Raw genomic sequence first — 13,881 nt, 5'->3', positions numbered from 1 at the left:
TATGAAGGACCACTGAACAGAGTCAAAAGCTTTGGAAACATCAATTCGAATTGCACAACGACATTAAACTGAGTCTTTATCATAATCCTTTACAAGCTCTGTCACCAACAACACATCTCAACCAACAATTTGTCTTTCACAAAAGTAGATTCATTACTTGCAATGAACTTTGGGAGCAATATTTTGAGGCAGTTAGCTATGATTTTGGAGATGACCACATTGCAGCAGGAGATGGGCCTGTAATCTCCCCTTTCTGCTGCATCTTGTTTCTTGGGGATAATGGCAAATATGGTAGAGTTAATCCCTTCTGGCAACAAACCCTTCTCGAAAAAGATTGAACTGCCATTATGAATTCCAAACCTACATATCCCATGTTGCTTTGAAAAACTCTGTTGTATACTCATCTGGTCTGGAAGATTTATCATTGGGCATGGCAAACAAAACTAATCATATTTCCTCTACGGTGACTGTACTAAGAAGTCGTGCTTGCTCAGTTTCAGAACATTGAAAAGGCAGTAGCTGTTGCAGAGCATCCACTGAAATACCAACATACTGTACTATAACATGTTTTATGTTATGTACCCGTTTTCTCACAGCATATGGTGTTTTTGTATTCATACAAACGTTGTTTTTTTCCGAGTAAAGATAGCTTATAGTACAATATTAGATATTACAAAATACGAGGCCAATCATCTACAAGAACAAATTCTAAATTCAATTTCTGATTTGAACCTTTTTCACGTTGATCAAATATGTCTCTTCTGTCTAGTAGAGTGGCTGGTCAGAATTTGCACCGGGATTAGAACTCATTGGAGATTCACATCATCATAGGCATAAGAATCTGGACCAGGATTTGGCCCAGTAGGAGGTTAACTTTCATCATAATCAATAGGTCCAGTCGGAGGTTTCAGTTCATCAAAACCACCAGGTTCCAGTGGGAGGTTTTGATTCATCATTGCCATCGGATCACGCTACCACTACAACCAGGTCTAGTATTTAGGAAAGCATAACAGCTAACCTGAACAATGAGGTATGTGCTAATTATAATTATGAAAAATAGTTAAAGTTACAAGCTGGAATATTCTTATCTTTTATAAGAGTGATATAAAACGTTTAGATTGCATTTACATGAAAAGTTACAAGCAGTTCACTGCAAGCTATTTAGTCTAGTGGTGTAGTTTACTTGCAGATAGTTGTATATTTTTTAAAAATGTACTTAATTCTCTAAATTAGTTATGGCTTACTGGTCATAAAACTTTTGTTTTGGGCACAAGTTAATCATACATATAAGAAGTATTAAATATTTAAAGGTAAAACTACCCATTTCAACCAAATTTCTCACAAGAATCATATTCAAAAACATGGTTTTTGGGTGAATTGTTCTTCATATGTCTTCTCCATCTTTCAGCTGAGTTTCTCTTCCGTAACGGCTTCCACCAAGAAAATTTTCACTGCAAAATCAAAGCCATAAGAACAACGAAATGCTTTATGAGTTATTGTGTTTTTGAAATCCATTGTTATTAGCTCGGTTTTCTTTTTTTTTTTGTAAGTTTGTTGTGCATATAGAAGTTCAAAAAAAAAAAAATCACCGGGAGCTTAGGGTGGAGCTTAAACTTTCCAATCTCGATAAAATCATCAGCAGTTACATTGTAAAAGCTTTGCTGAAAATCCAAGAAACAGACGAGATATCTAACTTAGAGTTGCATCATCTTGTTTGTTCAAGTAATACCAATCAAAAAGTCAATTGATATACCTGCTGAATTTTGGTCTATATCAATCGGAGCTTTCATTTTCAGCACATCCACATTTGCAGGTGTATTCAGTTGCCCATGTACGACACCTTGTGGCGACATACCCTAAAATAGAAAAAAATAGTTTAAGAATAGAATAGTAGCATAATTAACATGGATAACATACGTTATGCAAAACATAAACACAAATTTGGTTGATTTCATAAGGTAATATTGCAAAAGATGAGAATATAACCTGATGGTTGATAGAACATTTTTCAAAAAATTCATGATCAGCCAGTTTATCATAAATAACTGAAGTTTTTAAGGCTTCATATATATCACACAACTTCGGATGGTGGTGCGAGAGTGTGATTGAGTCTGTCTCCAGGCACGGAGGGTTACCTCCTGAATGAAAATGTCACAAGCTTTAGCCAAAAGAACAGGACTATTCCAGCTGACCATGAAAAAAAATAATTTATTTCACTCAACAAATTTTTTTTTCCAATAAAATCAATAAACCCACATATTTTTATCTGTCACCCCTATTTCATGATTAGTTGAACAGTAAAATCATTAACAATAACATTATCTAAATTTAACAAGAGAATTTTTTATCAGAATGGAAATTTTGAAAAACTCTAAGCACAATCAATAAAAATCATAGGATTATCGAAAGAGATAATATATGTGAATTTTTAAACCTTGACTTGAGGATTGGATTTCATAACTCGTTTGATCCTCGTCTGAGGTAAATCAACCTTCCTATAACCATGTATTCACGAAAATAACTCAGAGATTTTGGGTAACGCTAGAAAATATTTGAGATCTAATTATTTTATATAAATATGTTTTTTCTGTGATGATGCTCTTAGCAATACATAAATGAATTACCTGTGGAATTATGGTAAGCCCAAAACATCTCCAAATCTTGTTTTAGAATATCTCTCCGCCAAACAAAAATAATGTTACAATTTTAGTGTAGACCATTATACCAAAATGTTGAATACATGAGAAAAAAAAAAGATTTCAAGCAAAAACAGGGGAAAATGATGATGAATTTACCTCCGGGTTTGCAAGACAAGAAGGCCTTCTTTGATCATGAAACAATCCAACCCATTTTTTTAATAATAAGTAATAAATAATAATAATAAATAATAATCCAAAAATATTTATTTAAATATGCAAAAACTCAAATCACTAAATAAGCAGCGCAAAATACCAAGAATAATAAACCAATAATTAACCAGAATCATAGATCAAAAAACTAGCAACTTAAACCATGGTTCTAACACCAATATTCCAATTCTAGCAACCTAGCAGAAACCAAAGCATAACAACTAAGTCCCTAGAAAATTCTCCTCTTCATTGCTATGATCCCACAATCACACCTTGCTTTTACCTACACCACAAACACAATGAGATGCGTGAGTATTACCAGAAATACTCAGTGAGGCGATCTTCCCATCTACGAGCTATACACACAAGCAAATCAAGAGTACTAGTACAACCACAAATAAAACATAACAAACCATTCATTAAACAGAAAACCCAATAATACATGCACCACACCTACACATTATCACACAAAACAAGTCATACAACTCAATTACTCAGATAAGCCCATGGTCATGCACTCACCTTAACAAGTGATTCACGAAAATAACTACAACAAAAAAAAGAGGCTCTCAAATATCCAAGAACAACCAAACTTGCTCCGTTAACTTTCCAATCCCTCTGGTGAAAAGCAAGGTCCAGAAGTCCAGAAGCTTCCCACAAAATTTCAGCACGATCAGATCTCAAATGAAACTGAAATCGATCCCAAAACACCCGCTGGTTTCAATCTGTGACTGAGAAGAAACGCCCCACGAAACTGCCGATATCTCCTAGAATATTAACTCAAATTCACTTCTGTAAAAAGGAGAGTGTACGAAAATCTCTTATCTACAACCCTACCAAAATTAAATACTTTTCGAAACGATTTGAACAGTCAGATCCTCCTTCTCCCATATCCTGACAGTTCTGTTTCTCTATTTACTCTAAAGAAAAAGCTTGATCTCCTTCTATTTCTCCTTTACACGAAATAACCAAGAGTTATCTCTCTTTCTCTCCTTCTCTCTGATAACAATGTCAACAATAGCACAAAAAGGAAAGGAGGCGCCGACAATAAGAGGAGATTAGGGATTTTTGGTTTAATTAGATTAAACAAAAATTTAATTAAACCAAAATTAGTTAAAATCTCAATCCTTTGGTTTGCTCATATCCCAATTTTAGAAAGCAGATGTTACAGATCAACTCTTTTCCTTCTGCTATGCACAGAAAGCTTGTCATATTCTATCATCATGCAAGATTCTTGCACATAATGATTTGGAATCACAGTTGATGTTGCAATGACTGGTCTCACCATGTTATATTTCAAAACAGATAATCAAAAACAATGAAGATGATAAACAGAGCTTTTGTGAAAAGCACCTATATATATCGACCTAGAGTCATAACAAATAATAATTATCATTTAAAACTCTACCAATATAACTAGGTTCACTATCTAATTGAGAGTCCTAAAGAGGGGAAACAATGGATTATGAAATTAATATTTTGAAAATTGGATTATGTATACCTATTTGGGACATGAGGTTTGAATAAGAAAATCAGTCGCGAACGTTTTCCGTGAAGGTCACATGCCATGACAATTGGTCATCATGATTTTTCTATATGGCGCGTGGCTTTCGTAGAATACTTTCTTGACTAGTTATTCCTTATACAAGCGACACAAACGCAAAGAGCTATACATTTACTAAAGTTGTAGAATTAATGTTCCAATGAGTTTTTCCCCTCCTTAAGATTCTTAATACAAGTATTGAATCAAGTTATATTAGCATTCTATTAAATGATAATTACTGTTTGTGATGGCTCTAGCTCGATATATATATGTGTGCTTTCCACAAAATCTCTCTTCATCATCTTCATTGTTTTCGATTATCTGTTTTGGAATATGACATGGTGAGACCGGACATTGCAACCTCAACTGTATTTCCAAACCAATCTGTTCAAGAATCTTGCATGATGATGGAGTATGGAGAGCCTAAATTCGGTGTTATCATTTCTGTTATCTCCACTTTCCAAAAAAATTAAATCACCTCCTGTAAAAAACAAAGCATGAACATTTTAGAAACTGTTATAAGGACAACAAAATGAAAGTTATCACGTTAAAATCATACCATCGACATAATGAAAAAAAATAAATGGTTCACATATTTATTAAAGCAGCAAAATTATCATTTAATTATGTTTTTCTATCTTATATTTGATATTCGAAGGGAAGTCTAACATGTCCCTGTAATCAAAATGTAGTATATAATCCTCTAGTTTTTCTAAGAACATTAATGATTACATGACACCTATGTGAACACACAAAATAATATTATATGATTTAATACTTCCCAATGTGATATAAATGGTTTATAAAGTCCAAAATTGTCTGAAAACTTAAACAAAACTCACATAAAGGATACACCAAGGTACTTATGTCCTCCTCTATTTGTCAAACTGCCCACATAGAATACTCATGGAATTGGATCGATAAAGTAAATCAAATTGAACATGAACTGTTTTTTTTTTAAAGTATTCATGAATTGATATACTCAAATTGAGTAAGAGTATTAAATAAATAAATTTTTGATAAGAAACAACTTTTAAACATACAGAGAAACTGAAATCACACTAAGTAGTATCCAAAGTTGAAAGCTTTCATACAATTAAATTAACAATGCATAAAGGACATATCCACATACTTATATATTTTTCTATATGCCTTACCACTCGTAAAACAAAATACATCTTAATCTTTGGACAACAAATCAAAATAGAACATGAATTTACATAAACTCAAGCACCTAGCATTGAATTAAAAAGGTTGATGTTTTGATACAGTAATCAATTGCAAGGAAAATATAGTAAATACTTCAAATCTTATCAATTACTAAATATGAAACATGTACCCTTTTGGAATTTCTCTTAGGTGACTCGAAAAAATTAAACAACTTATTATTATCGGAACTTGATGAGAAAATGGATGAATAGATGAGAGTGGTTGTCAGAGCATTGGGTTAAATTACATGAGACAACGAAAAACAGGAAGAGAGATCGAAGTTACAAGTTCTTGAGGGATAGATTTGTTTCGGACTTTTGTTAGATATTTATACAAGCCTATTATTCTCTCTTCCATTAGTCAAAAGAAGATAAAAATACATTAATTAGGCTTTTAAGAATAATGAATCTCTTACTTTTTAATTTTCTAATTTCTAAGTAATTTCTCACATACAATGCAATGTAATTTGTGGAAAGTTATTTTTAAAACTTGAAGTGATGTTGTTTGCAATCACATTGAACATTATTCTCTCTAACTTATTAGTCAATATAAGATAAGAATTTCATTAGTTAGACCTTAAAATATATATTTTGAAAGTTTATAATAGGTCCCTTTTAGCATGTATTATAAGACAAGTTATCCTTACACTTTAAAATGATGTTGTATGCAATCATATTAGTCTTTCTCTCATTAGTCAAAATACGATAAGAAATCTATTAGTTGGGCAACTAAAGGAAATATAACTTTCCACTTTGAGGATAACTTTTAAGTGATGTTGTATGCAATTACATTAAACATTTGTCTCTCTCTCATATTAGTCAAAAGAAGATAATAAATCCATTAGAGGAAATATATCTTTACGCATTGAGTATAAATTTAAGTGATGTTGTATGCAATAACATTGAACACAAGTATTTCTCTCAAAAATCAAAATAAGATAAGAAATCCATTAATGAGGCTTCTATAGGGAATATGATTTTTTTTGCTTTTAGTTTTGTTACTAGGTATTTTCCTGCATTATGCGTATATTTTACAAAAGTATCTTTACAATATGAAGTTTTGTTTATGAAATTATGATTTGTTTTTTTTTTAACATGTTTACTTCAATCAAATGATAAAATAATCTGATCAAGAGTTTTTCTTGAGGTTTAAAAATCATGGAATATCGGTACTAGAAGGGAAGGAATGAAAAAAAATTCTATCTACAAGAATTTGTACGTGAGGATAATGATGAGGGTAACCCCTGTTTTAAAAATCTCCGCCTACACCGATTACGCCTCGTATAATCGATAGGTCCACCCTCTCCGCCTCGATTAATGACTAATCTCCGCCTAGCATCGATTATCCGATTATTCATGTCTAGTCCAATTATTTTCCGCTTAATTCCGCTTAATTTTTTGTATACCAATTTTTTTAAGAACCAAATAAAAATCAAACATTAATATTTTTGTTATTTTGGCATTTAAATTAACAAATTAAGGGCCTGGCTGGTTCAAACGTTGCGGTTGCAGTTGCGGTTGCGGGATATTGCAGAAGCGGGCGATTGCGGTTTCAAGCATTTTGAACGACTAGTTTAGCGGCTTAAAATTGGTGCGTTTGCGGGAGGTTTACGACTGGTTGACCAGCGAGTGCAATAGCGGTTGGAACCTAATAAATGTCATATATAATATATAAATGTTTAAAAACACCAAAAATTTTATTAAACTTGATTTATAGTTAAAATTTATTAAAAAATACTAAAATATTTATTCAAAAAACAAATAGATTTCATATTGAAATACTTAATCCTTTATAAATTTGAATTTTTACCAAAAATTTAATCAAGTAATCTGATAAATGACAAACATATGCTTTAGATCGTAGATCTTCTTTCTTAAATACACACTCAATAAGTTTTGTGGGGGTAGTATTTGCATTGGTAGTAATGATCAAACAAGATTTGAGAAAAGTCACTCGTGAGTTTTTTTTAATATATTTTTCACAAATAATCTTATTTTCTTAAATTTCTGATGAAATGTTATATTTATTAAGATTTTTTTGAACTTACGTGTGATGTACCATTAAATTTACATTAAGGTTTTCGGTTTATTGTTAATTGAAATCTTATTTTCTTCCAATTGTTTATTTTTTAATATTCTCAATCGTATCCAAACTTTATTTTTTCTCATCTTTAACGAATAAAATAGTTAGGTAAAAGATATATAAAAAAATTATTTCATTATCATTGATTTGTTTCAAGTTATTAAAAAAAACAAAAAAAAAATCTAAATGCAATCGCTCGCAACCGCAAACGCTTGCGAAGCAGCTTTTGGAATTCAGTGGTTTAAAGCGGTTGTGAGCGATTAAAAGCGGTTTGTGTGATTGGTACCAATCGCTAGCAAACGCTACGACCCGCAAACGCTAAGTTTGCGGGAAGTAGCGGCTGAACCAGTCAACACCTAATATGTTTTACAATAACTAATTTATAACTTTTAACAAAATCATAAAATTTCCTTTTAAAATGATGTTTTTATGTATTTATCATAATTTAAAGATAATACTATAGTTTTATATTTTATTTGATATTTTCCTTTTAACCTAAACAGAATTATACATATATTTAGTAAAATATATTTTTATTTTATTGTTAATTTAATAAAATAACCCTAAAACAAGTTACCGATTAATCTTCGTTTAATTTTCGATTTTCTCGCTAGGCGCTAGGCCCACCTCAATCGCCCGATTAGCGCCTAGGGATTTAAAAAACAGGAGATTTATATGGAGAAAAGGGTGAATGCCTTTTGGATTTGACTTTGGGTGAATACATTCGCATTAGTAGAGACGACCAACATGCTTAGTTAGTATAGTCCTTGGGATTCGATTACACAAGGCTCTCTTCTAATTGTTTATTAAAGAGCACATGATAGAGGATCTTATAATTTATATAGTCCAAAATGACAACTTTCTAGTCTCAATATAGATTTTAAAATTTCAAGACTCGGACAATGTGTTAAATTGGACAAAACCACAGTTAAAAAACAAAAAATGAGGGTTAGAGTTTGCAGAACCAAGAAAAAAAAAAGAGCGCACAGCATTTACATACACACATAATCTGTCTTGTAGCTTCACGTGACTCTCTTTAACCCCTCCCGACCAAAAATAAGACTACTAAAAATCACAGAAGAAAGAGAAAGAAACAGAGGAATAGGGGTAACAACGGTAAAAAACCAACAAGATGGGATGATGAAGAGAGGCTCCTCTGAAACTGAAGTGAGTCAACGGCTAATGGCATGTTCTCTTGGTCAGGACTGCACTTGTTGAGGTGAGGTGGGTGTGGACTGTACATAATGGCTCTCAACACAGCTGAAACTGTGGGGATGTATGCCGTTTTATTACGAGCCAGTAGCCATGTGAGTCCCATGAGCTGGCAATCTTTGCTCATCATCTTACTCCCTCTCTCTGTTGTTGTCTTCTTGTTTCCTCCTCTAACCTTTAGCTGTAATCCATCAAAATTTGAAACCAAATCAAAAAAAAAAAACAACAAGATTTTTAAGTAAAAAATAATTAAAATTATTAAAGGAAAAATATTGCGTGTGAAAGTGAAGGGTTTCAGAGTGTTTCAGTGCTTTGGGTTATACAAAAACAAAAACAAAAAAAAGTTTCTGAAAAAGCACATCACCAATTGTTTGCAACCTAAAAGGATAGCCAAAGATAACAAACAATAATGTTCAAAGATAACAATGTAATTGCTAGTAATATGGTGGTGAACATGTTACTCATGGATAGAGAGTGACAGTAATGAACATACTGAAGAAGACTTCACGCAAATGAAAGCAAAACATTTATTATGCTTTTTAAGGATAAGAAATCATTAAATGCTGTGTGAGAATTCTTAGTATAGGGGGACATAAAGTATGAAAATTTAATATAACGGAAATGCAAAAAAATTCGAACTTTAACCCAAAAATAAAAATAAAAATTGGACCTTTTGAAGAGCGCCGAGGCATCTGGTACAACCAGAGTAAGTTGAGTTCCGACATTCTTTCTCAAGATTCTTGACGGCGGCGGTGGGAGTTGCGTTTTTGAAGCCGGAGGAGACGTTAAAAGCCGCGGGACAAGAGAGTGAGCTAATCTGGTGGAGACGAATGCCACAAAAGCACAAGATTGCATCGCAGCTGGAGTTAGGCTGAGGGATCTTGATTTGTTTAGTCAAAAGCGCGGTCTGCAATGTGTTGACGCACTTCTGCGAGTCGTCAGGCTTCATGGGTTCGTCAGGGTCAGAAGATTCGGGAGTCGGAGCAGGAGCTGGTAGCTGTAGAGCAGAGCGAGCGTGAGCTGCGAAAAGCCACGCGGCTAAAACAGGGCAGCATCGGCTCCGGTCGAGGTTTCTTCCGCAGGCTTCTTTAACGCCTCCGAAAAGCTCGTCGGAGAGGTCAAGACGGCAGCTTTGAGCTTGGGTTTCGACGGGGAAGGCTGGTACAGTGTTGGGTTGGACCGGTTCAACGAGCAGATTGCTCAAGACTGTGGGGAAGACGAGAGAACAGAGGAAGAGGAGGATGAGTAAAGTGAAACTTTTCTTCATTCTAAATGGCTAAAGAGAGAGAAGTGGAATTAGAGAAATTGAAAGTGGTTTTAGCAAATCTCTCTCTCACAGTCTTTTAGATTCTGAGATTCACGAAGAAAAGCAGCCTTCCATTATTCACTATCTTCTCTCTCTTTTGTTCTGTCCAAAGGACTATTGTGAAGAGAGAGAGAGAGAGAGAGATGTGATGGGAGAAAGGAAAAAAACAAAGAGATTCCTGACTTTGGCAGTTTCTAGTTTGGTTTATAGTCTATAATCCCTTTGTAAACTGTGATTAGCTCCGGAAATTTTAAGGCTTGTCTTTTTGGCAAATGTACTAAGATCCTTAACTACATTATAATGTATAGACATATAGTTAGTTCATAACCCATCTATTATCTATAGATATAAATTAGTCATGTATTTTTGCATGTAGGCTTTTAATTTCGTAAAACGCTCCCAAAAAAAATATGTGAAAGAGTATTAAAGATATGAGTTGGAAAAGAAAATAAATAAATATGAATGGTGGAGAGAAACATAACGAGGTGAGGTGAGATGCGAATGAAGCATACTCACACGAAGAAAAGGGTCATTTTCTAAAAGACAAAACACACAAAAAACCTACTACAATCATATATTAAATCATTGATTCGCTTTTTGTGCATTGACAAAAAAATAAAAATAATAACATTTTTTTCAAACGGGTTAGTAGGAATATGAGCCGGAGGCCCGCCTAGGGAAACGGTCCGTCAGAAAGGAAAAAAGTGAAAACTCCCTAAAAGGCGAGAAAAAAGGAGTCCCCACTTTCACTAATCTCTTCCCCTAATCTTCTCATCTTTTTAAGCTCCAAATTCTACCAATTAGTGCATTTTCACACGTTCTTTGTTTGCTTTACTTACTTGCCCCATACCAAATACCACAATCCCTTAAATTGTAAAGTATCTATCTATATATAAAACTTAGATTTAACTACTGTTCCACACTTTGCCTCTTGCTTGGAATTGAAAAAAGAAAAAACTTTTTTTTATATAATACGTTTAAAGTTAAACTAATCCACTCAACTTTGAATTGACTATGTTCAACCGACATATAAGCCTTAGATTGGGCCATATTAGCAACTTTTAAGTGTTTTAAAATGGACCTTGAAGTGGGCTTCATTATTGACTCATCTAATTAATTTGACCGATACTTATTAATATAATTCGAACAAAACAATATTGGGAACAATTTTTGATGTGTTTTGCTCATTTCATTCGTTATCCGCGGCGAATGATAGACAACTGTCTATAGGACTATAGCCATTTCGTTAACTTGATTGACGCTTATAATTTTATGTTTGTTTCCTCCGACTTATGGACCAGAGTTAAGATAGCTCTCCTAATTAATCTTCTAATACGTTACACATTCATAAAAAAATTATAGATATAAATTTATCTTTGACAGAAAAAAAAAAGTTTATACATCCAACCAAAGAAAGAATACAACAAAGAATCAAAGGTGTAAAAAAAGATGATGTATAAGGGATATGCATATATATATATAGTAAATTAAAACATAAAGTCATCTAAGATGAAATCGTCTGGAAAACCAAAGTCGAAGAAAGTGCTAGGGTTGGCTTCTTCTGCTTCAATGCTATTTTGTTGTGGAGAAGACATTGGCGTTGACATGAGCGAGTCTAAGTCAAAAGTACTCTCTGACAAAGGTGGTAATACATCTGCAGGACCAACGTCGTCGAGTCTCGGGTTCATAGGCTCGAAAGATGAAATCTCATTATTGTTTGTTGGGGTTGTAGTACTCTCGGTTTGTGGTTGAGACGATTCCGATGATGTGATAGGAGTTTGAAGATTCTGACTGAGGTTTGATGCATAGGTTGGATTAGGGTTTTGAAGTGGCAAGAGAAGAGAGGCTAGCCTCAATACATCAGGATTAAGCAGAGAAGACGCATGTGTTGCAACTGATGAAAAGTTTTGCTGATTAAAAATAGCCCCTAGAAGTGAGGACAAATCAAGAAGATCAAGGCGTGGGGAGTGAGTAACAGGGTCGATGCCACTCCTTACAAGTCTCTTGCGGATATGAGTGTTCCAATGGTTTTTTATTTCGTTATCAGTTCTTCCTGGTAGACGAGCTGCTATTGCTGACCACCTATAATAAAATTTATCAATTTAATATTAGTGACAATAATGTATTGATTAATATAAAAGTCCTTTTTATTATTCTAATATAGGTCAATACGTACTAGTAAAGTACTAATAATAGTTTTATTGGAGTTGATGGCCTACATTTGACATGTACGCTCCGCATGCAAACGTACGTTCTCACTTTTTTCATTAATTTAACATACAAAAGCTGTTTGATGATTATGAATCTGAAACAAATGATTATGGTGTGAATGAAGCTTACTTGTTTCCCATAACACTGTGCAGCTGAATGATAGTTTCTTCTTCCTCAAAGGAGAATCTTCCTCTCTTGATGTCCGGTCTTAGATAATTGGTCCATCGAAGACGGCAGCTTTTCCCGCATCTTTGAAGTCCTTTAATTAGTACAATACAAATTATAAGTGTGTGGTTCAATTTTATAGAGAATATATCATGTTAGAACAAAAATATTACTGAATATGTCTATGTACGTACCAGCATTTTTAGGGAGAATACGCCAATTTCCCGGACCATGAAATCGTATATAATCGATGAGTTTCTGATCCTCCTCAGCCGTCCATGGTCCTTTCTTCACTCCATTCTTGTCACAACAAGGTGATCTTCCCATCTTTGTTTTGTTTCGTACAAGATGTATACAACGATATATCGACGTTAATTAAGATTCGAGTAATAGTTTGGTTCTGTCTTGTAGATAAAGGGATCGAAGAGCCAAGGGGAGTTTCTTAAAAGAGGAGTTGAGTTTTTGAAATGTCAATGTTTGGATGGACTCATACCTTCTCCATTCATTTGTTTATATAGGCGATACGAAATGTTGAGAACTTAGTTAATGAGGAGGGGAGCGAAGGTCAATTCCACTTGGCATGTACATAATATGCCACGTCCTTTTGAGCCACAATAATACATTCAAAAGGAAGAATACAAACCTTGCCTAGACCTCATATCGCCTATAGTTTTTTTTTTTTTTGGGTTTTTACTGTATATTCTAGAAACGATCCACGTGACAGAGTGCATAGTATTTTATTACAATCTATCTATCTAACTTAGATTCTGTGACTCTGTCACTACAACTAATCATAAGTCACAAATGTTAATATTTAATTTGGAGCGAAATAACGTACTCTTGTATATAGAAAAACGAATGTAAGTAGGAGATTAAAATAGACCTTAATGATGGCAGTAACTATTCGCATTTAGATTATGGTCGTGAGAGTCGGATTGAAGCACATTAATAATTTCACATGTTTTGCTTTTAGTTCATGGATTAAGTTATTGGCTTTTGCTTAAACAAAAAGGATCTTGTTGACTTTGCATGTTAATATAGGTCAGTTGACTTCTACATACATGTTTGGTTTTAAGAAAAAAACCCTGGAGAAAGTTAAGTTTGATAATATATGTTGCGTTGAATTTTGTAACATAGAGCCTAGAGTTTCAAAGGTAAAGAGAGTGAGGACGGTAAAGTAGTTGGATATTCTCATCAAATATAATTCAAATAACGTGTTAATGTCATGTGCCTTGTGCTTTCAAAATTGATGATGATGGCGAATTGTAACATTTTACTTATATACAACGTAATTCCAAGTTCAA

At 33.6% G+C, this 13,881-nt stretch overlaps 2 protein-coding genes and 1 long non-coding RNA gene across 3 annotated transcripts; all 3 read right to left on the bottom strand.

Annotated features, from left to right (window-relative positions):
• Positions 1-1,244: 1,244 nt before the first annotated feature.
• LOC147930218 (uncharacterized) lies at positions 1,245-3,843 on the bottom strand. The gene is made up of 6 exons (XR_015573626.1): positions 2,625-3,843; positions 2,435-2,495; positions 1,987-2,138; positions 1,754-1,856; positions 1,590-1,661; positions 1,245-1,451 (listed from the first exon to the last, which is right to left on the bottom strand). It is a non-coding gene; the product is annotated as an uncharacterized LOC147930218 (long non-coding RNA).
• Positions 3,844-8,542: 4,699 nt separating this feature from the next.
• LOC104730547 (putative GPI-anchored protein At4g28100) lies at positions 8,543-10,650 on the bottom strand. The gene is made up of 2 exons (XM_010449728.3): positions 9,566-10,650; positions 8,543-9,076 (listed from the first exon to the last, which is right to left on the bottom strand). Exons 1-2 carry the CDS (start codon positions 10,160-10,162, stop codon positions 8,756-8,758), a joined length of 918 nt encoding a protein of 305 aa, XP_010448030.1. The 5' UTR covers positions 10,163-10,650; the 3' UTR covers positions 8,543-8,755.
• Positions 10,651-11,545: 895 nt separating this feature from the next.
• LOC104722095 (transcription factor MYB41) lies at positions 11,546-13,061 on the bottom strand. The gene is made up of 3 exons (XM_010440199.2): positions 12,772-13,061; positions 12,542-12,671; positions 11,546-12,283 (listed from the first exon to the last, which is right to left on the bottom strand). The coding sequence occupies exons 1-3, from the start codon at positions 12,902-12,904 to the stop codon at positions 11,689-11,691; spliced, it is 858 nt and encodes a 285-aa protein (XP_010438501.2). The 5' UTR covers positions 12,905-13,061; the 3' UTR covers positions 11,546-11,688.
• Between the last annotated feature and the right edge of the window lie 820 nt (positions 13,062-13,881).

This window comes from Camelina sativa, chromosome 12 (assembly GCF_030686135.1).
Source record: "Camelina sativa cultivar CO46 ecotype springtype chromosome 12, ASM3068613v1".
Classification (NCBI taxonomy): Eukaryota; Viridiplantae; Streptophyta; class Magnoliopsida; order Brassicales; family Brassicaceae; genus Camelina; species Camelina sativa.
This window is presented reverse-complemented; position numbering and strand designations above follow the sequence as displayed.